The sequence below is a fragment of the Mauremys reevesii genome, linkage group 10, assembly GCF_016161935.1.
Source record: "Mauremys reevesii isolate NIE-2019 linkage group 10, ASM1616193v1, whole genome shotgun sequence".
Lineage (NCBI taxonomy): Eukaryota > Metazoa > Chordata > Testudines > Geoemydidae > Mauremys > Mauremys reevesii.
In genome coordinates, this window is record NC_052632.1 from 18067970 (window position 1) to 18090837 (window position 22868).

Below are 22868 nucleotides of genomic sequence, written 5' to 3' on the forward strand. Positions count from 1 at the left end.
CCTGGATTAGCAGTAGCTCTGAACCTAAGACTGTCTGCACCAAAGCACAAACCTCTACCACTTGAGCTAAAGGAGTAAGAATTATCTGGTGACAGTAGTAGCCTGTTACCTTCTATGTTGCCTGGCCACTAATAGCAGACACAATATACATTGTGCACGTATGTTACACAAGCACATTTGATGTCAACTTTTAAATGGTATAGCTTAGGCTTTGTCCCTGCAAACATGGATGTTCATGCTTGCTGGCAGTTCATGAGCAGGCCCTTTAAAGTCAATGGGCCTACTCACAGAAGTAAAGTTACTCGGGTAATTGTGTTTGGGCTGCATCACTTTTATTTGTTGGCATGCAGGCTCCCCCCCCACCCCAAAAAGTGCAACCTGAGTCAATTACATTGTGCACAAAAACATTTGTATCCAACCTGTCAGTTAGTGCCGGTGATTGAACTATGGCTATATTTATGGAGGACTTTTATAACCTCCTGAAAATGGGAGCTAATTACGGAAATGGTGACAAAGCCATATCTGGGCTGGTGCTGCTGTACCAGGTACTGCTATAATACACAGTGTGACAGCTAAAGCTGTTGTGAGCAAAGCATTCAGATTTCAAAGTGACATTATCTCAGTCAAACCAAACAGTCTTTGAATATATTAACTTTAAGCCATTCCCCCCGCCCCCCGAATCCCCAAAAATAGTCAGCTAAACACTGTACTGCCCACTCCTAATTAGAGGGATCGCAAGCAACCAGGGCGGCTGCTGAAACATAAATTGGCCTTTTTAACCTCATTGCCTGCTAAACCAGATATTTCTGTGTACAGTATTAACTCTGTAGTGCTGTGTGGTTGGGTTTTCCTGGTGTTAAAAAAATCTAATGCAAATGCACAGTTCATGCAAAAGGGTTCATTTACTAGCCCTGGTTGTGATACATGGATGGGTGGTAAATTGCAAAATACTGTCACACAGAAGCTCTGGAAATTAATATTAATCTGCTCCAACAGCACTGTTCATCAACAAGGCATCCATCCATTTGACCGCTTTGCAGCTTGTCCATTAGCCTTGCAATACAGCAAAAGCGAAAAATCATGCCACTGAGCATCACAATTGACCAAAAACTGTCAGATGACATAGTTATTGACCCCATTGTTGAGCAAGAGTTTAATGGGTCAGACCTCTTAGAAAATTTCACCCTGTTTCTTTTTTTTTCTGTTTTTCTTTTTTTTTTGAAGTGTAGGATGAATCCATTTTTGGGTGCTGACCTGAGATTCCTAAGGGCACATTGCCCACCTGCAGTTCCTAGCGCAGTCTGTTGGCTTTAACACACAAATCAGTTGCTAAGGCTATTTGATAGCCTTTTCCAAGCGATAGTATCAGTCTTAATAGCAAATTGGTGTTAGCACATTTTCATACGGGAATCTTCTTGCCAACAGGTGACCAGCAAATGAAAATGACAGATGAGCCTTGGAATATAATCATGTTTGCTTTGATGTGTTATGTCTGCCTCAGCTATATTTAGGTAGATGATGCTTTGCAAAAGCATTTTCTGTCAGAACCTGTGTATTAGAAAAGATTGCCAAAGAATGCTCAGGACTACACCGTAATTGGCCGATATCTGTCTTACTCTGGCTGCTGTTACTGGGTACAATTGCTGACGGTCAACCCACAAACTGTCTGTCTGTAGGGGGAACGGCGGTCAGGCTGCCCCATGTGCATTTTAAATAGCAGCGTTATTTCCCACCATTACAGCTGAGGGAATCTCCCTTAGTAACACAAGCATGTAAGACTCTGACATTGTTCTGGCATGAACCCCTGGCGCACGATGCCTTTTAAAGGTGCAGTTTTTAAAGCAAGTGTGACAGACCCTACAGCAAACAGGCATAGCAGACCCTCCTGGTTTGAATGTGCACATTGTGTCCAAAGACTGTAAATACGGGACGATCTCATACACTCGCACCCCACCCACATGTCTTTCTTCATGCTGCTCCCACTCAGCCACGCTGCTTAATTCACAACATCTTGCTACACCATGTACCTACCAGGGCGGGGCAAAGTGCTGCTGGGGCGTGTTTGCAGGCACAGAACTCTCACACCATGGGTGGGAATACAGGGAGCAAGGGGAGAAGTAGGCCATGAAAATCCTAGAAGCAGACAAAAAGCAAATGAAGAGGGGAGCATTGAAAGGGGAAAAAGGTGTGTATAGGGGGAGACAGGGAGAGCAAGTGTATGTAGGCAGGCAGAGGTTAGGACACCTAGCTCTGCTGTTGACAAACATAGCCCTACTTTAAGAGGAAGCAACTTAAACAATGCTGCAGCTGTTGCTAGCAGAGCAGCATAAACCCAGAGTTACTGCTGCCACCTTGGGAAGGGTGGGTGAGCGCTTTTGTTTGTACCCAATGAAATGATGAAAAAGCAGGATATATTGAGCCATAGCGTTTTCTGGCTCTGCTCAGCAAGTGGTGCCAGCAGTTAAGCGGAAACATGCAAGAGATTATACTTAAATTTCTACTGGCACTTCAGCGGTCTTTGGGTTAACACTGAGTTCACGCTGCTCCTAGTAGACTGTGCAATAACAGGCCACACATAAGGGTGACAGACTATTAACTTTTAGTGCTGTCAGGCTGCACAAGCCCCTGCAGCAGCTGGCTGTGGAACAGCTGGTTAGATGCATTGGGACCCGCATATTGGTGCTAGCCAGTCACACCCGCAGAGTGCTTGTCCCAGCTGTACCTAGGATGTTGCACAAAGAAGAGGTTAAAACACATTTATGCTAATGGCAATATTTTCTATAATACTGGGATAGGAGGAGCTGATTAAGCATGTCAGAAATATGGTCTTCAACGCATGACTGTGCTGTAATTGAACTGAACCAGTTTATGTGCCATATAACCATGAAACCACCAGGCTTAAAAAGCTGTTCTATACAGGTTCTTGTGCCATTGCTGTAGTATCAGCACACCATCCCATAGCGCATTAAACAATGTGACTAACATCTGTCAACTGTGGGCCATTCACTCTACCAGCCACTCCCCGGCAGGAGAACTGTGCGTGTTGTGGAATGTTTTGTTTCTTTTCGTTGACACTGCTATGCATGTGTTTGTTAGCAAAGGCAGCCTAAGAAATTCACTTGGAGCAGGTGTGCAGAGGTTTGTGATGGTCCTTAGTGTGACTGACACTGGATAGTAGTTATCACTACTAAGGTATAACCATTGTGTGAGACACGGCCAACAAGGGGAAGCTTTTGTGTCTTGGGTTAGTAGAATTTCCTGTATGATTGGTCTTCCTACAGCACCCTATTGAAGCAGATCAATGGTAACAGGAAACACTACAATAGATAAGAACCCCCCAAGCCACACTTGAAAGACAATGTGTCATGCTGTTAGTGTCAGGACCCCGGCTTTGGTCTCTGATAGGGAGCATGTTTATGTTGCTAAGGATGGAAAGGTTAGTGCTCAAAGGAACACCAAAGCATTAAAAGCCTTTCCCTGAGTGGCAAGAAGGGCTGACCCTGCAGAAGGACTCTAAGTATCTATTGGGTTTGAACAGGGACAGGAGGGACAGCGCCCACTGCTCCTCGAAGGCATGGGCTTTCCCTGATCCAGGGACTGGTAAGCCATAGAGAAAAGCTAGATACAGTCTGTTTTATTATTTACAATCTGTTTTCACTGAAATAACACCTAGCTCTTATATCGCACTTGTCAGCAGTAGATTGCAAAGCAGTCACAATCTCTTTTAAGGCGCTGGTTGACTACTACTGTTATTGCCACCAGAAAGAAGGGAATTGCAGGGTCTGGACATAAGTCACAGGGGACTGCAACGTAAGGCCCGGTCCGTACGTGAGAGAATTGTATGAGAAGTGACTGCTCAGATGAATGAATGACCACTATGAATGACAATGAACAGTCATTGTGCCAGGAAAGATTCTGAGAATCCCGTGATAGCCTGGTGATCAGAACACTCACCATGGGTGTGGGAGATCCAAGGCCAAGTCTGTGCTTCAGTGATTATTTATACAAAGGGGAATAGCTTCAACAGGAGACACACCCCTCCCCCCACATGAGGATATCCCATAGCCAGTGGCTACGGTCTTCTCCTGGAATGTGGGAGACCCAAGTTCCCCTCCCTTTTACAGATGATGGGGAGGAGGGGCTTGAATCCAGGTTTCTGACATCCTCAGTGAGAGCCCTAACCAGTGAGGCACCATTTACAAAACTTCGAGCTAAGTCCTCCCCAATGCCGCATTTGTTGCATGTTTCGGCAAATAGACTGACTGGAAAACTTGTCCCAGGTCTAATATTGCATTGCTGTTGTCAGATAAAGGTGGATATAAATGATGGTGTTTCCAATGCAGCTGGTGGTGCTAAATGGTTCAGAACACCTTGATCCTCATCTTGTACATCAGATAGGTGCAAGGGCCTGCCTGACTCTGTGATTGTGGCCTTCCAGGCCAGCTGTGTTCCGCAGACTAACCAACCAACCTCAAGAGTAAAACTTGTGTCAGCAGCCACTGGATCTCTCTGTACACGTTAGTGAAGCTGGAACTCACTCCTGGAAGAGATCAAGAACCTCGGCCCTTTTAGACAAAATTGCTAAGCCCATTTCTTCACTCTGGCCTTCTTGTAACACACACCACAGATGATATCTGCTCACTGGATGGGAGAAAGAGAAATATCTTACGTGTGCACTTCATAAATTTGAGCAGTACTTAACTATCATGGTAGCAGCCTAAATCAGCAGCAACTCCACTGACCCATCTAATGCTCCATTAGAGTCCCCTTGCCAGTTCTACTGCTGCTTTTGTCTTTGCTTATTTTGATGCCAGCGGAATTATTCATGATTTACACTTGCATAACTCAGATCAGGATTTGGCCTGTAAAACTTAAAATGCTTGGCTTTTTAACATAAGACTCATTTTTATTTTAGACACACACATCCTCACATGCCCGCAAACTTGACAAACAAACAATGGAGCATTACTATCAATGTAAGGTATGGTCTTCCAGCTGTGCCCACTATAAAAAAGGAACTGAGTTTTCTTTCACTCCCAGATATGAATGTCCACTAAGTGGAAACTTAACCCCAAGTGGGCAGTGGATGCTTTGAGTGAGTTTTGGGTACTACGTTCTATGACTTCAGAATGGAAGGGCTGGTACTATTGTTAACTGCAAATAGTGAATAAAGTCCGCCTTTGTGACTCAAGGGGAAAAACTTTCAAAAGTGTCTAAAATTGACTTTGGTGCCTAAACCCCATTGAGCTTCAATGATACTTAGGTCATGTCTACACACACACAAATTGTACCAGCATAGTTATACTGCTAAATCCAACTAGTGTGGATACAGTTATAGCATTATAAAAGGTTTCAGAGTAGCAGCCATGTTAGTCTGTATCCACACAAAGAACAAGAGTACTTGTGGCACCTTAGAGACTAACAAATACAGATATAGCTTCCTCTGCTTCCCATAAGGAACAAAATAAAGGGCTGTGCAATATTAGAGATGCAAGTTCTAAAGCAGCACCAGACCCTAGAGCAGGACACAAGCTTTAGTGATGCACCTCCCTTTATGTAAGTTAAGCTTGTGCTTGCTATAACAAAGAGAAAGGGAGAAGGAATGACAGGAGTATATGACTGTTAACCACTGCCTGGAGTAACTTTCACAGTTGTTAGATTAATAAGAAAAGCAAAGGACCAGATCCTCAGCTACCTGAAAATAAGGTAGCACCATTGAAAGCAAGTGGTATTATGTCAGTTAAAACCAGCTAAATCTATAACCCAAAGTGTGTAAGTGAGTTGTTTTGGTGAAAGAACCTCTCCAGAGTGGGGAGATTCTGTTGCTCCTAACAATGCCTCTGATATTCTTTGTTTAAAAACAAGAGATTAAGCTGGTACCTTAGAATCTCAGGGTTGGAAGGGACCTCAGAAGATCATCTAGTCCAATCTGCTGCTCAAAGCAGGACCAATCCCTAGACAAATTTTTGCCCGAGATCCCTAAATGGTCCCCTCAAGGATTGAATGTGCAGCCCCAGGTTTAGCAGGCCAATGCTCAACCCACTGAGCTATTCCCTCCCCTTGTAATATTTAAAAAAAAAAAATCAACTCATCTGCAGACATGTGACATGCCAATATTTTCATCAGCTGAAGAGTCATTACCAGTTGCCTTTAGTACAGTTTTCCTCCCCCTGCCCCAAGCTGCTGTAGTTTGCTGCATAGTATTTACAGGCCTAGATTTCACAAAGCCAGCCTCTCTTTCAGTCGCATGATGCCTCAGCCCTGATGAAAATGTACCCACCCACAGCCACAACAAGGCTCCAGAGATTGGCTGTATAAAGGTACCAAGACTTCAGACCTTAACAAATCTTCTATCAAAGAAGAGAGGGAACCCAGATTTAGAACCTTCTAGTGCATAATGGGAATATAATTCAAATGCTTTTAACTTCATTTTAAAAAGGGAAAGAATCTTATAAGTTGTTTTTCAAAAACCACCTAGACTAAGAACTTTTTGAAAAATGCAAGAGAGCCGTGAAACGTCGAACTGCTTTAGCTTTCTCCCCCCTCAACATTCTTGCTGAAGCTCCCGCTCCCCTACTCTTCACCCCACTTGCATTTGTTTTGCCTTGCGGAATCGTCAACAGCTTCCATTAATGTGGTGGCCGGTGGCTCTCGTTCAGAGCTACATCACCAATCTCCACAGCAGAAGAACAAGGAGTTAAGGCTCTACCATCCGTCCACGTTTGCTGCCAAATTACAATACAAAAATCTTTGAGACAGCAAGGGCATTTAGCTGCCCTTATTGTGGCAGAGCACAATCACGGTAAGGTTGCCACTCACTACAAAGAAGGCACTTGTCAAGATTTTTGAGGCGCCAGGCTTAAAGCTTTGCACTGAAGGAAATAAGGAATCAATAACTTACACCAAACTATTGATAGTTTTAAAAATGAGAATAAATGACATCCCTTCTGTAGTGTAAGGTTTTGTTTTTAATCAAGGGCCAATATAAGCCACAAGAACAAACTTGATTCATTTGTACGTCTCACCATCAACCCAAGATAAAATAAGGTCTATAAATATAGTTTAGTTGTATTTTTTTTTAATAGTTGGGTTCCAGGCATAATGTAAATACTTGCCACTTGTTATAAGGCTGTATCAACTACTATAAAATTATAAGGACAGATATAAAAAGTCTCATTTTCCCTACACAGAAGTGCAACAGCACTGTGTTACACTTCTGGATCCCAGAAAATGCAGTACATAAAATATTTTGGCATCCTCTCCTATGCCAACAATTCACTATGACTGCTGGAGTATTAAAAACATGCTTCAAAACATCTTAAACGTTAAAAAGAAACACAGTCATGTAAGTTTGAAAGCACATTATTTTCTTAGCTCTGAAACAAACTTTCAGTAATTTAATACAGTAGTGCTTATTTCAATATCCATCATTCCTCTTTACAACCATGAGGTTACATTTTAGTCACAGGTATTTTTAGTAAAAGTCAGGGACATGTCACTGGCAGTAAATAAAAATTCACAGCCCGTGACCTGTCAATGACTTGTACCATATACCCCTGACTAAAACTGGGGTGGCTGGGGGGGAGAGGCTGGCAGACTCCCTACCCGGCTCCGCTCAGGTCCCGGAAGCAGCCAGTATGTCCCTGCGGCCCCTAGGCGGAGGCACGGCCAGGGGGGCTCCGTGCGCTGTCCCCGCCCCGAGCGCCTGCTCTGCAGCTCCCATTGGCGGCCGGTGCAGCTGGCCCGGGGGTCACCGGAGTTGCTTAGATGGCCCCAAGGCCAGCTGCACATGCCGCTGCAGAAGTCACGGAGGTCCCAGAAAGTCACGGAATCCGTGACTTCCATGATAGACTCACAGGCTTAACCGTGAGTCCGGAGCTCTTCTCTAGCGCAGGCCTTACAATGTCATGGTAAATTGTTATTTACTAATCAGTAGCAAAGCCCTTATTCACAAATGTTGAGAGTAATCTGTATTATGGACAATATAGAGTTCAAGGAAAACAGGCTCTGGAGATAATGTGAAGAATTTCAAATTACGTTAAAATGATCTCTCCGGATTTGTTTTTGCCTTTTCAATGCCAGGAATTTTTTATTTTTTTTTTAGTCTGAAGTAGATTTTCTGTTAATTTTTATTATTAAAAAAAGGTTGTGGTGCAGTAGTCAGCACCACAAAGTAATTTGGAGATTGTGTTCCTGGATTAAGCTCTCTGAAGCTATACTGAAGAACTCTCAGTCTGCCTGAGTAAACTGGAATCTCTTGTTAAGACGTGAGAATATATTTTAAATCTATGCTTTGTCTGTATCAACAAAAAACACTTAACCTCTGCAAAGAATCAACAGGACTGTTTAAAATAATATATAGGAGCTTTTGAACTATCACGGGATTAGTTCTCCTGTGCACGCGTACGCATTCATTTTTCCAACGACAGAACTCAGCTTCTGAAGTGTGCAAACTGATGAAGACACAACGTTCCAGTCAATACATCTCTTGCTCTAAATCGGTTAACTGTCCCATTCTCCATTATTGTGATCGCTATTTTCATCCTCTTCAGAGTCAGCAGACACTTTTTTAATTCTCTGGATGGCTGCCTTTATGCTTCTCTCCAGTTCACTGTCGGATCCTTTACTGATATCTTTCTTGGGATCTTGATTCACTTTCCTTAGCTTAACTCCTTGCCGTATAGCAGAGAGGATGCTGTCTTTTATAGAGTCATTTGAAGGTGACAAACTGGGCTGTTCCACTTTACGAAGAAGAACTTCACCACGTCTTAAAGAAGCCAAAACTTCATCCATGGATCCTATGACAGATCAAATCAAATTATTATTCTCAGAAGGGGAAAAATGGCTGGAGTGTGGGATATCTCAGTGGTTTGAGCAGTGGCCTGCTAAACCCAGGGTTGTGAGTTCAATCCTTGAGGGGGCCACTTAGGGATCTGGGGGCAAAAATCAGTACTTGGTCCTGCTAGTGAAGGCAGGGGACTGAACCTGATGACCTGTCAAGGTCCCTTCCAGTTCTAGGAGATTGGTATATCTCTCTATATAATAAAATTACAAAGGAGGACATGTTTTAAAAATAATATTGCTGAACACAAGAAAGATAGCACACATTCTGTATTAGAACCAATCTAGCTTTCCCTCTGTTTGGTTAGATGCCTGCTGTGACTGTCAATTGTCTTCTTCCTCAAGGAAGATAAAAAGAAAAGATGAAGGTTACAGCATAAGGGCTAGATCAGGGATTGGCAAACTATGGCCCGCGGGCCGGATCCGGCCCTTCAGGGCTTTGGATCAGGCCCGCGGGATTACCCCTGGTGGTGCTGTGGGCCCGGCGTTGCTCTCAGAAGCAGCTCCCGGGCCGGGAGGCAAAGGGCTCCATGTGTGCACGCAGAGCCCTCTGCCCCCGGCCCCCCCCCAGGGGCCGCAGCACTTCCTGGAGTGGCATGGGGACAGGGCAGGCATGCAGGGAGCCTGCCCTGGCCCTGGTGTGCGCCACTGCCACCCCGGAGCCACTTTAGGTAAGCGGCACCGGGCTGGAGCTCACACCCCTCCTGCCCACCACCCCCAAACTTCCTGCCCTAAGCCCTCTGCCTGTACCTCGCACCCCTCCTGCACCCAACTCCCTGCCCTGAGCCCCTTTCTGCACTCCTGTGCATTCCAACCACCTGCCCTGAGCTCCCTGCTGCACCCTGCGCCCCGTGCACCCCAACTCCCTGCCCTGAGCCCCGTCCTGCACTCCGCACCCCTCCTGTACCCCAACCCCCTTCCCTGAGCCCCCTCTTACACTCTGCACCCCTTCTCTGCCCCAATCCCTTGTCCTGAGCCCCTTCCTCCACATCCCGCACTCCACCCCCCATGCCCTGGCCCTGCATACAATTTCCTCACCCAGATGTGGCCCTCGCCCCAAAAAGTTTGCCCACCCCTGGGCTAGATTCTCCTGCACTTGTGAAGGCAGTGGGAGTATCGCCATTGACCCCTGTGGGAGTTGGATCAGGTTCTAAGCAAGCAGGGGGATCTTGTGTGTTAATTCTGAAAATAACTCAGAGCTGAGTGAAAAAAATGGTTCAAATGCTGAGTGTTAGTTTCTGAACTTAAGAATCACACTGTGCAAGTTTCTGGCTACATGCTTCTCTTCTCTTTTCTCAGTACTCTGGCATCAGCTCATGTTTCTCTTCTTTTGTTGGACTCTTTGTTGATGACCTCAGACTCAATCAGCAAGGAGGAGGTCACCTTGTCTAGCACTCAAGAGAGGCAGTCTCCGCACATCAATAGGCCCAAGCCCTCTGCTGAGCTGCTCACCGTCGGGAGTACTTCTTCATGTGCACTACAATGAAGGCTGTGTGACTAATACTTCACACACTGTACTGAGAATGTAATACAATACTGAACTCTGTGCAGTCCACTGGGACACTGAACTGCAGATGCCAGGTAAGGACTCAGCAAAAATTCATTTCACTTAGTTTAAATTTGACTTAGAAAGGTGTATACTAAGTCTGCAGATGAAGACACACTGCCTGATTACAAAGGCCTTTTAGACTGATAATGTTAAGACAGGTGCTCATTTAACTGTTAGCATTTTAAGAGGGCTAAGAGAGCTAATTTGTGCGAGTCCAAATATCATATGTGCTGCATACAAATCTATCAGAATACTGTACTCTTCCAAAATCTGAATATGAAAGCCTTCCATATTAAGCATCCATGCAGGCATATTTTACATGCAAAGGTTTTGAATAGCGAAGTGGAGCTTCATAAACAAGTTGCTACAGGATATTTTAGTGTGACCATATCAGAATGCCCTGATGTTGTTCATTTGGATACTATTACAGCAATTAAAATGCTGGCTTTTTTCTTTAAAGAAATACAAGATTAAACTTCAAAGCTACAGCTTTTCTGAATTTTAATTTTTGGAAGTGTATAGTTCTGAGCGGTTAAAGCTGGAAAACCCAAGGCTTTGTTTATGCAAAAATAGTAGCATATTATTGTTATTGTGAATGAATTTTAGCAAAGCAGTTCTTATAGAAAAAGATAAAAATTCTGCTCTTGCATGCAGTTCTTGATGCCAATCACATGCATGCATCTATGGGAAGCATTTATCCCATGACCTTAGTGATTGAAGTCTTACCCTACTGGTCTATGGACCTGCGATAAGACTACTTTTCACAGCACCTTGGAAGAACTGAAGACACTGAACAGGCAGTCCTGCTGGGGGCGAACTGAGTGATTACAATGGTTGGACAGATGTATTGTGAATATTTAAAAAAATGAAAGGTGGGCACCACATTTAAGGAATCGCTTCGCTCAAAATGCAGTGCTGCTCTGTAAAGCGTCATTGTAGGATTGCTGTCTTCCTACTTACATCTGTTTCCTGGCAGTACTCAGAATATCATATCTACTTACTTTAGTTACAAGAGTAAGCCTGTTCGCAAGAAGTGGCCAACACAGTTATGGGAGGTTTGCTGAGTTCTGTTCTCATACATATATAAGAACTGTTAGTTAAGTTCCAATGGCAAAAGTCAACCTTTGGCTACACCTGTGCAACCCCATCAAGGGGGACAATGCTGTCACACAGAGCAGAACTTGGCTGCAGGAACTATTCCTGTGACCAATGAACGATCTAGAAAACCAAACAACTTTACTTTCAGACCCTGGGTGGAGTATGTACAGAACCACTTACAGTAAACGCTTACTTGGAAGCCAAGCAAATCTCATCTGGTCACACAAACATGGAACCCCATAAGCTCAGAGTTTGGGTAACATCAGAGTACAGTAAACATTCACACTGCATAAACAGTCAACATTAAAGTGCAGGATTACTTGGGGGTACAAAGCTGCCCAATGCTGCAGTCTGCCTGAGTGTGTCACACATCCTTCTCCTAAGATTATGGCAAGAGTTTGTTCGGGAGAAAAGGGTTCTGCCCAATATACGATGCTAAAAGTGCCACTGTACATCCAGAACCACTCCCCCAAGAGTCAATGGGAGTTGGATTCGTAAGAAGAGCAGGCGCAGGTGCTGAATTTGGATCATTATATCTGACCTGCAGAACTGGCAATAAGAATTGTTCACATTAATTTTTAAAAGCTGTTAATAGTTATACCCCTGGCAGGAGAAACAAGAGCGGAACTGTCATTCTAGCAGAGACTAAAGCCAACATCATTTTCAAGTAACCAGTAATCTTGGGGGCCCAACTTTTGACAGTGATTTCCAGAAAGCGCTGATCACCCATCCTCTGAAAGTCAGGTCCCTTTGAGGTGCCTCAAAATCACTAGTCACTGCTGAAAATCTTGGCCTGTGTGGACAAGTGCAGGAGAAACACATATATTGACAGCTGGTTCATTGAGAGGTCAATGCTAATGGCCCTTGTCTCTGGGAGCAGAATTATGGAAGATTTTCCTAGCCCACAGCAGAGAGAGTAGCTGTGGAGAACCTCTGCTTCCTGCGACAATACTCGTTACTTCAAGAGGGTGGGTGAGAGGTCAGAATCCCAAAGGAGGAGGAAAAGATCAGTCAGCATTAGTGTATTTACCTGTATAATTATTTACAGATCTTTTGGATGAGTCATCTAGTCTCCGTGTGGCAGCACTTTCCGTAGAGCCTCCGCTGTTGAGGGGAAGCAGCTGATCTTTGGTTGTCACTGATGTCTTTAAGGGCAGAGGCTGGCAGACTGGCAGTGGTAGTGGTGGTGGTGGTGGTGGAGGAGGAAGTGGTGGAGGTGGTGGCATAATCAGCCCCTCATTGTGCTTCTGTTGCTTTGGGTCACCAGCAGGAACAAAAATCTGGACAGGGATGTCTGCAGGGGTATTCCCACATGCTGCTTTTAAACCTCTGGCTTGTGCTGGCCGAGTGCTTTTCAGCTGCTTTGGGGATGGACTAGTTATTGATACAGGCTGAGGGGACAGCGCTGGAGTCTGACGGGAAATACTTTGCGGCTGCTTGGGGCTGCGAGGCTGCGACCGAGATGTTTTTAGCACAAACTCAGCTGGACACTTCTGCAAAGAAAATGAGAAGCCAGGAGTTAACATCCCCATCGTATTGGAAAAAACAATATATGCCAAGGAAAAGACTGAACACAGGAGCCAATATCAGACACACAAGCTATGAAAGAGAAACGCCTTGTTTTTTTGATTTGTCACACTTTGGGATAAAGCAGGGAGGTGACTAGGGAACAAACATTGTTGCAATTGAGATGGGAAGCCTTGGCAGGTGGGACCAGTCAGGGTGGGTCTACTCTCTTGACTTAATGATGTTGTGTCCCTTTACAACTGTGGTTCTCAACCAGAGGTACATGTACCTCTGGGGGAACGCAGAGGTCTTCCAGGGAGTACTCAACTCATCTAGATATTTGCCTAGTTTTACAACAGGCTACATAAAAGGCACTAGTGAAATCAGTACAAACTAAAATTTCATCCAGACGATGACTTGTTTATACTGCTCTATATACTATACACTGAAATGTAAGTTCAATATTTATATTCCAATTGGTTTATTTTATAATTGTATGGGAAACATGAGACAGTCAGCCATTTTTCAGTACTAGTGTGCTGTGACACCTTTGTACTTTTATGTCTGATTGTGAGAGCAAGTCATTTTTAAGTGAGGTGTATCTTGGGGGTACGCGAGACAAATCAGACTCCTGGAAGGGGTACAGTACTCTGGAAAGGTTGAGAGCCACTGTTTTACAACACTAGTGCTTGTCACAGGTTCTCTGGCCCTTCTCTCTCAACCTGGTGCTAACTTATACAAGTGGACTAAAATAACCACTTCGATAGCAAAAGTCCTTGCTATGGAAACTAACGTGGGTGTCACAAACAAGAGGTTTTGTCTTTCCTGTAAAAATAAGCAGACGTGCTCACAGTTTTAAAAGGAGTGAGACTTAAATTAGACACAGAGCCTGATTTCCAGCCTAGCCTCCCACACGTGGTGGAAAGGAATAGGCTCCACGTATTCTAATTAAACAATTTGATTTGCAAAATGGGTAAGACTATCTTCTCTTTGCTAGGTTTTATGTAACCAGAGGCAAACTACTGAAAAGGGTAACAATGTGACATGGTTCCATCTGGAAGGTGAGAAGATGAGATTTCAGGTTCTTACAAAAAAAGGAAAACTCTACTGATCAGCTTTCTTAAGTAAAAACAATTCACTCTTAACTGCAAGACTATGTGTGTGTACGTATATATTTATACGTTCTATTCTTCACCTCACTTAGCATGGATCATGATGGATTAATTCTTAATGATTTCACTCAGAAGTCAATGGTCAGAAATGCTAAAGACCATCCACTGCTATCCTACAGACATGTTCTTCTCTCAGATTGTCCATTTAAACACGGAAAGCCAGGGGTTTAGAAGTCCTGAAAATACAACTCAGTTTTAAAACAGTTTACTGTGCTTCTGCATACTAGTCATCGAACAGAATAGAGGTATAGGTAACAGCAAACATTTATAGCTTCAGACGTGTCCTATGCCAACTGTGGTTACCATCACAAAATACGCAAGACATTTTGGTCCAGATTTTCAAACTCACATGCCCACTTTTGCGTGCCCAGTGCATACCCACAAATCAGGCATATGTGCGCAGCAGAACATGAAAGCCAGATATTGAGATGCCTAAGTGCCACATTTCTTCTTTGCTTAACACCTGAATTCTCTACAACTGTATCAACTTTACTGTCTTCGCTAAGGATCAGGTCTCCACTCTGTCTGCCAAGTGCCCATTGGCATGTGTGGGAATGACACATGCCTCCTGAGGTCAGCTTAACCCTCCCCATATGCCAAGCATCTGAAGGCAATGATAAGGCTATTCCTTAAGCAAAGATGCAGATAAGTGATTGTGGAGGTTTTCTTAGGGGGTGGGAGGAGGAAAGGAAAAGCTGTTGCCTTAAATTCTGTTCATAGTAAGCAAAAGCCACTGCAATACTATTCTGACCCTTTCTGAGGTAAAGTACTAGACTCCACAGTAGTGTTCCAAAAGCGTCTCAATGATATTTAAAGAATGTTGTAAAGGACTAGTGACTAAACAATATTGAAGTGGAAGGACTCTTTCCCTCCCCTCGCCACTCACATTAATCCTGTTACTTACATGGCGTCTTCATAGTCATATGTCTCTTTTTAAAACGTGAGTACGTTATTTACAGTACTTGCCTCTTTGAATGTTTTTAGCCTCTCCAGAGTTTTCTGGCGTTCCTGGCTTATCCAAGCTTTTTTCTTCTTCTCTTCCTCTTTCATCTTGTCTCTTTTCTGCATTTAAAGACAAGCAAGTCAACGGGCGTGCATGCAAACGTGCAGCTACACGGTCTCTGCAAGACATGTTCCTTTTTTGTACTCACTAGCTGGACGCTGTGATGCTGATGGAAGCGTTTTGTGTTTTCCTGTGCCTGCTGTAGTCTAAACCGGTGGCTCTCTTCGCACTGATCCTGAGGGAACGGCATAATGCATGCAAACCTTAGTTAGTTCACTTTTAAAAGTGCGTCTGTGAAATCTGTGCTATTAAAGCAGTTGAAATGTCTATTACATAGGGCCTTGCCTTGTCCTGCCATGTAGGAGTCCCAAGTTCAAGAGACAATGCATCAGGCCCTAAAAATGGAAGTCTGTAGGAATCAGCACTGACTTCAGTGGACTTTGGATCAGGGTCTCAGTCTTTCACTACTCTAGGCTGGCAGACTGGGCTTAGGAATGCTACAGAGGAAGCATGTTCAGCCTTTCATGGGAGGGGGCATCTGACATTGCTTCTCTCCCCTGCAATCCATTCAAAAACAGCACTGACAAGCACTGAAGAAACGGTATCCACCTGGCCTCAGCCAGAAGGATGGTGGAAATGTGAGGGAGGAGACGCAGGAAAGAAAGTGGGCACTATACGTTACATGGAAACTCCCTCTATTCCCCTCCACTTGATGCTCCCCCTCCCGATATTTCTTTATATATAAAATTACAGATGAATCCTGCACATATAGCATGGGGAACATTTAACAGTACAATACTCTTCAACAGGAACAGGTCAGAGAAGACATAGGTTCATTATTTTCTGCCCGAGTCATCATTCAGTCATTTATTTGTCACTGTCCACATGGAGGATTTTATCCATGCGGTTGGTTAGGCATTCACAAATCAGCTGGGGTTTGGCTTCAATGTTAAACAACAGAAAGAGAGCAATTAAGTGAATGAAAACAGAAGCAAAATACGTTCTCTGCCAAGGAAGTGGTCACAAGAGACAGAATGACTGACTGTTCTCCAGATGTATCTCCAATGAGATTCTTCTAGCTCTTCTAGGAAAGCTCAGTCTAGAGGGGGGTAGGAAGCTGGACAGATAGGCCAAACTCTGTTTTCTGAATTTAGTTCGGTGTGGTTACATGGGCGTAGACGAACCAAATGCATCCCAGCAAGCTTTGTGGGCTGCCAGGGCCAATTGCGATCTCATTGTCTTTCCACTGTGCTGCTCTCACTGCAACTAACACAAATATGAAACAGTGAGTGAACAAAAAAACCACCGAAATGAAAAGGCTGGACAGATTTGCAGCAGCAACGCCCTTCTGAATGACCATCGCCCTCAAAGGTAAAGAAGGAACCATGGCACTGCATTTGTTGTTTGTACCTGCAGCCTTCTACAGTCTGGGCCAGATTCTCTGCTGCCCTTCAGCTGCTTTCTGCAATACTGCTAGGGAACAAGCAGCCCTAAACCTGGCATAGCCAGCCAAGGGAGGATTCTCCCCCATGTAGGTGGATCCTCTGGTGGCACAGAGCCAATCTTACTGCTCTTAGCCCATACTCCTTCCATCTGCTGGCAAGGGATCTGGCCGGGACTTCACTGCACTCTACTAACCCCAGGCGTCTATCAATCCCTTGGGGTCATCAGCAGTCAGTGTAAGTTAGAGCAACTCTAACGTATCATGGGAGACTGTCCCAGAACTGACCCAGGATGAGTGGAGCATGAAGCTGTCTCAAACCCCCTCCTCCTGACAAGGACCAGTACCTAGTCACATACTGTCCTGTATACTCCTCCCAACGCTTCCCGTCTATTCCTCAGCAAGCAGGATTTGTGGCATGAGCTAAAGAAACTGCACAGCTTCAGGAGCACATTTACTTTTTTGTTCCTGAGGTAGGCTCGTCTCGCACAGATAGTCCCACGTTTAGCCTCCAGCCGCTGAGTCTTCAGCCTCAGCTTAGTGATTTCTGATGAGCAAGCACAATGTTGTCCCACTGTCTGCTCAATGACCTGGAGCTCCTCAGGATTTTCACAGGTATCATAGTAAACAACTTCCTCCTGTTTCTCTAAAAAGGCAGTCGGCATTTAAAAAAAAAGAAGAGAGAACTCCAGAGTTCCTTAAATGTTTAAATACTTTGAGAGCTAATGACACCTTAAAAGCCATTGAAGCCAATAAGTAATTTGTTAGACAGAACAATTTTAAACAAAGCGGATTACACTTGCATATATTCAGCTTGATCCTGCAAACACTTACACACATACATCACTTGACTCCTGTGAGTAAAGTTACTCATGTTTGCAAGATCAAGCTTATGCTCCCACTCTTGCCATCACTTAGTTTTCTATTTTAAATATCTTCTTTTTTGGGATAACGTGTACAACTTTTCATTCACCCACTGGAGTCTCGTGGCAAACTAACAAGTGTCATGAGACAAACACTAAGCAGTTAATTCTACTATTAAATAACAATGGACAACATTGTTTCACTGGACGCTGCACTTACAAATAATGGAGACTACTTAACATGGATTGATATGAACATGAGAAATGTCTAACATTGTGTGTCAAACATATACAGTAGTTTAGAAAAACAACAAGAACGCATCAGTACTTCAGGAGCATCAGATGTTTGGTTTTAATATTGTGTGTTTTGCAGCATTACCGTAATTCTGCTGCAGTTTGACACTTTCACTAGGACCCAATTGTTAATGGGTCTCCTCAACTGTGTCACAAGCACATCAGTTTGTATGCACAAATCAGGTAACTGCAGGATCAGAGACACACATGTACATACAGTTACTTGTTTTATACGTGCAAAAGAGATGCACGCACGTATCAGAGAGGCAGTTAAGAAGGTAAGTTGTCAATATGGCCCTTAATGTCTATTTATCAAAAAGTGTTACCAACTTTGCTTAGTAAGGCAACAAATCAAAAGTTGTTTCAGCACCAAGAAAATCCAGTAATGCTCCCTTGGCATCAAGAGCCGAGTAAGGGTGATCTACTTTTTCATAGGATGTGTGCACCTCTGTGTTAGAACGTTTGGCTTTCTGCTTTTCTTTAAATGGTGATTTTCTTTCTTACCTTTTATCTGTCTCCTTAAAGTGTCCAGCTGTGTAATAAGCAGCATTTCTTCATGTTTAAGTATCTCAAATTGTACATCATACAGTTCCAGTTGGATTTCATAATACTCTATTTCCAGCTTCTCTACTAGAGCTATATTCTCCTCTTGTTCATCAAGGTTTTCCATCTGCACGTTTCCGAACAAGAGAAAAAAACCAAAGAATCAGGGAGCGAACACACACACCGACACACTCCAAGGTTAGCTTTATACGACACAGACGGAAACAGCAGGAGTAAAAACAACAGACTGACTACTTAGTCATTTCAACTGAGAACAGATGCTTGTTTCTAAAGGTGGCCAGCAAAAGAGAGACATGAGACATAGCTCTGGGCCCTTTTTTTGGCACTTATTTATGAATGAATGAAGACCACCTGAAAGAATGGTGTGCAATATATAAATAAACTAATAGCTGAAAGCCTGTGCCGTTGCATGGGTAGAATTGGTCAAATCGTGTATAAAAGAAAGTTGAAAATGGCTGAGAACTTAAAAACTGGACAGTAACAAACCACAAATCCCAGTGGTGATTAAATCTGGTATATTCTGAACTAAAAGAGCTCTCAGCCATGCTTGTAGCTGTTTCCATTGCTTCACACTGACTCAAGAAATATTTTAGGTTTCAGAGGGACCCAGTGACAATCCTGGAATCTTATTACATACATAAAAAAATCCCACCCACCTAAACAGTTTTTTCCCCCATCTTGTTTTACCTCCATTAGTAATTAAAATCGTGTCTTCCCAGGACAACTCTCTATAGCAACTGGAGAGCTAGAGACATGATGACATCACAAGTTCCTTCTTTAACTCTAATGCCTACTAAACACAGCTGCTCTGTGTGTAGATCTAGGGGACGTGACTGGGCACAGTCACATGTGAAAATTCTGACCACAATGACACATGCTTAGCAGCCAGAGTGATGGACACAACAAATGCTTTAGACAGACATGGTTGATTTTCTGAAGCAGAAACTGAAAGGGGTTAGGTAGAAACTCATTAACCAGGAGTTCCTGCTAACCGTTCATTTAAAGAAAAAAAAATCTCTTAGGGCCTCCTGAAAAAACGTATCAAAGTCAAGGTGAGTCTTTCGATCAAGTCCTTAAAAAACAAAGCTTTGAATTTTAAAGGTCTGTACATGATCTCCAGTCACAAGGGCCTGGGTTGCATTGCTTGTTTGGACATGCATGTGCAGCATTTGATTTTACAAGACAGAATCAAGATCAAGGACTGAAACCCAAAGTCTGTGTTATTTCCAAAATGAAATACAACAAAAATGGCCAAACAAGTGCTATGAATTAGTGCTCCACACACTGATCAGAGATAATACAATAGTACTTAATTATTTCCAGTGGTTTGTTGTGGATTTTACTGATGAAAAGCTCTGTCCAATAAAAATACCACCCAGTGTGCATGACTCTGCATCACAAATATTTTTTTAAATTAATAGAATATTTTGCCGTTCATAATTCCCCGTCCCCCCGCTAACAGCACTATGCAGAAATCTATTATAAAGGACCTTTTATAAAACACAAATGGTCTTAAGAACAACTGGAGACAGTGTAGTATATTACACTTGGAAATAAAATAAAAATCAGAGATTTGTAGTAGTTAGAGACAGTATCATTTTGAATTTTTATATTATTCAAGGCACAAAATTTCCCATTTCTGATGCAGTGCTATTAATATATCCCAAATTACTGTAAATTATTCCTCTCTGAAAATACCTCACTTCTCAGAGTTAACATTGAAAAGTGAAGAGTTCTTTTAAAAAGGTAAAAACCACACTTTAATTTGTAATTTTTTTCTAAGCACTCCTCTTCCCCGATCCCATGCACACTTGGTGGGGGAGTAGTAATTTAAAAAAGAGAGAAAGTGTGCATTTCTCCACAATTTCAAAACAAGAAGTTTTGAAAATATCAAAAGGGGCAGGTGAGCCTTTTTTGTTTCAAATTTTAAAAAAAGCAAACAAAAAAACTAAACATTCATCAAATAAGTTGGGAAAGGGGGAGGTTCCCCCCACAAAATTGTTTGAGGCAACCTTGGTTGGGTTTTTTTTTTTTAAACAAATTTTTCAATCACAAATTTTTTAGACAGTTCTACCATTCAGCATAGCACTTCACCACTCTGCGGAAATGGGCCTTTTGACCCTGCACATCTCCCACTGACTACAATGGGCTTTGGATGAGGTCCTTACACTGGAGTAACAGAAAAGAATTCAATCACTCTTTGCTAGGGTCTTACATTTTTCCGGATGTCAGTTCTCTTGTGATTCAGACACAGTTCTCTTGCTCTCATGTGCTGAAGAGTCTCTTTTGCTAACATGTACTTCAGGTTTTCTAGTCTTGGAGAAGCAGACGCCCAGGTGGCTTGGCCAAATCTCTTCCGATCTTGTTCCATCTGTTTGTGCATTGCTGCCAGATTAAAGGGTTGCAACAAAGCATCATAAATGCTGTGGCACGAATAACTTTCTTCAGGTCCTACTGAAAGGGGAGCACATGAACTCTGCATGGTATTAAATATTTTGAGGGAATTGCTTATGTATCGACCATGCTGTTTTGAATTTATAGGACTAGAAAAGCTGAAATCACTGTATAATAAATAAAGTTCTACTGGCACTAGAAAAGGTTCAGAAAAGGGCAACTAAAATGATTAGGGGTTTGGAGAGGGTCCCATATGAGGAAAAATTAAAGAGGCTAGGACTCTTCAGCTTGGAAAAGAGGAGACTAAGGGGGGATATGACAGAGGTATATAAAATCATGAATGATGTGGAGAAAGTGGATAAGGAAAAGTTACTTATTCCCATAATACAAGAACTAGGGGTCACCAAATGAAATTAATAGGCAGCAGGTTTAAAACAAATAAAAGGAAGTTCTTCTTCACGCAACGCACAGTCAACTTGTGGAACTCCTCACCTGAGGAGGTTGTGAAGGCTAGGACTATAACAGCGTTTAAAAGAGAACTGGATAAATTAATGGTGGTTAAGTCCATAAATGGCTATTAGCCAGGATGGGTAAGGAATGGTGTCCCTAGCCTCTGTTCGTCAGAGGATGGAGATGGATGGCAGGAGAGAGATCACTTGATCATTGTCTGTTAGGTTCACTCCCTCTGGGGTACCTGGCATTGGCCACTGTCGGTAGACAGATACTGGGCTAGATGGACCTTTGGTCTGACCCGGTACGGCCGTTCTTATGGTCTGTTTTGGTCACAAGTTCCACCATGCACATGATTAGATACAGCATTAAAAAAAAACCTCTGATTTAATTAGCAGGATGAAATCCTTAATAGGCTGCATCAAAAAAAATTAGAGTAAATATTTGTCAGAGATGGCTGAGAAGTTTGTCAGCCATAAATATCAGGCCCTGTCTACAAACAAACTTGCGCTGCTTTAACCAATGGCGAGGTTTAAACCAATGTAGTCAAATTTGTGCAAGTTATCGTGCAGACACTTTTATTACTTATGCTGGAGACTGGCTCGTGCTGGCCCCAGGATTTGCAGGTGGGAGGGGCTCCAAAGTGGTTCAAGGGTGTTCTCTTCCTATCTCCTGTCTTGTACTGAGCACAGCTCAGCCACACGAGGGCATATGTGCCTTCAAGTCAACTCTTCAGTAAGTTCTCCCTCGTTACCTGCCAGCGCCGTTACAGTTTCTTTGAAGTAGCTCACAGTGATGTCCTGAATGGAGCAGACGGCTTCTTCAGCTTGCTCAGTCCAGTCTTCAGCTTCTTTCTGCAAGGCTTCTATTCTCTTAGGGCCCAGCCTACCAATCTGTAAGGATTTCTACAAAGAGACACGTTATTCTTCAACCAAACGTCAATCACGAGTGTTGTAACTCAGCCTGTACAATACAGTGGAAATTATGCCAAGGCAGGCCATGACGGCTGTCGTAACCTCTACGGCTACTGTAGTGCAGTGAGTCATTACTCATTAATCGAAGCTACCTTATTTTTGTTCTCATTGTCAAAGAGCCACCTTTGCTCTATAACAATCGCTTGAGCATTGCTAGTTAGAAACACATTGGATTAATTGATGTCTTAAAGTAATGTTAACCTTCATCTTAAAAAAAATAAAATACTTCTGTCTGAAAATGTTTATGTGACCAAGAGTAGCTCAAGCTTATTCTGATCTATTTCAGTTACAGTGAAAGTCTCTATTTTTTTTTCACGTTTACTTCATGCATTTGACAGCACTTTACACTCTTATCTGTTTGTGAGGATCTTTCACACTGTAACAGGGTACACAAAGATTTAAGAAGCAGAAAAGTGCATTTGTAAAATCCACAAAAATTGGCAGGGGAAAAGTGTGAGTGTAGAACCTGAAAATACTTTAAAAACAATTGAAATCTAGTCTAATATTCCATTTAAGATTTTAACATAAACAGAACAAAAAAATTTTTCGGAGTTTTGTCCATTAACTGCAGTCTTCACTTCTCTCACCATAAATGAAGCAGCACATTGGAAACTGTAAAGACCTTGTGCATTGATCTTAGACTTTCAATTTGCAGGCCCAATATGGTGAATTAATCATGATGTTGTAGCCCTAACTCAGCACCACTTTGCTTCTGTTAG

General features: G+C 43.0%; 1 protein-coding gene across 3 annotated transcripts in view; it reads right to left on the reverse strand.

Annotated features, from left to right (window-relative positions):
- Window positions 1-6930: 6930 nt before the first annotated feature.
- The window catches only part of WHAMM (WASP homolog associated with actin, golgi membranes and microtubules), a 55001-nt gene continuing 39063 nt past the window's right edge, over window positions 6931-22868 (reverse strand). The window contains exons 3-10 of one of the 3 annotated variants that reach the window (XM_039491573.1): window positions 21930-22080; window positions 20547-20716; window positions 18272-18437; window positions 17069-17256; window positions 15318-15404; window positions 15133-15228; window positions 12519-12981; window positions 6931-8798 (exon numbers count right to left, since the gene is read on the reverse strand). In XM_039491573.1, the coding sequence (XP_039347507.1) occupies window positions 8503-8798; window positions 12519-12981; window positions 15133-15228; window positions 15318-15404; window positions 17069-17256; window positions 18272-18437; window positions 20547-20716; window positions 21930-22080 (1617 nt within the window). In that variant the 3' untranslated portion in view covers window positions 6931-8502. The remainder of the gene's footprint in view (window positions 8799-12518; window positions 12982-15132; window positions 15229-15317; window positions 15405-17068; window positions 17257-18271; window positions 18438-20546; window positions 20717-21929; window positions 22081-22868) is intronic. The other 2 variants (XM_039491574.1, XM_039491575.1) reach the window with 2 other exon arrangements.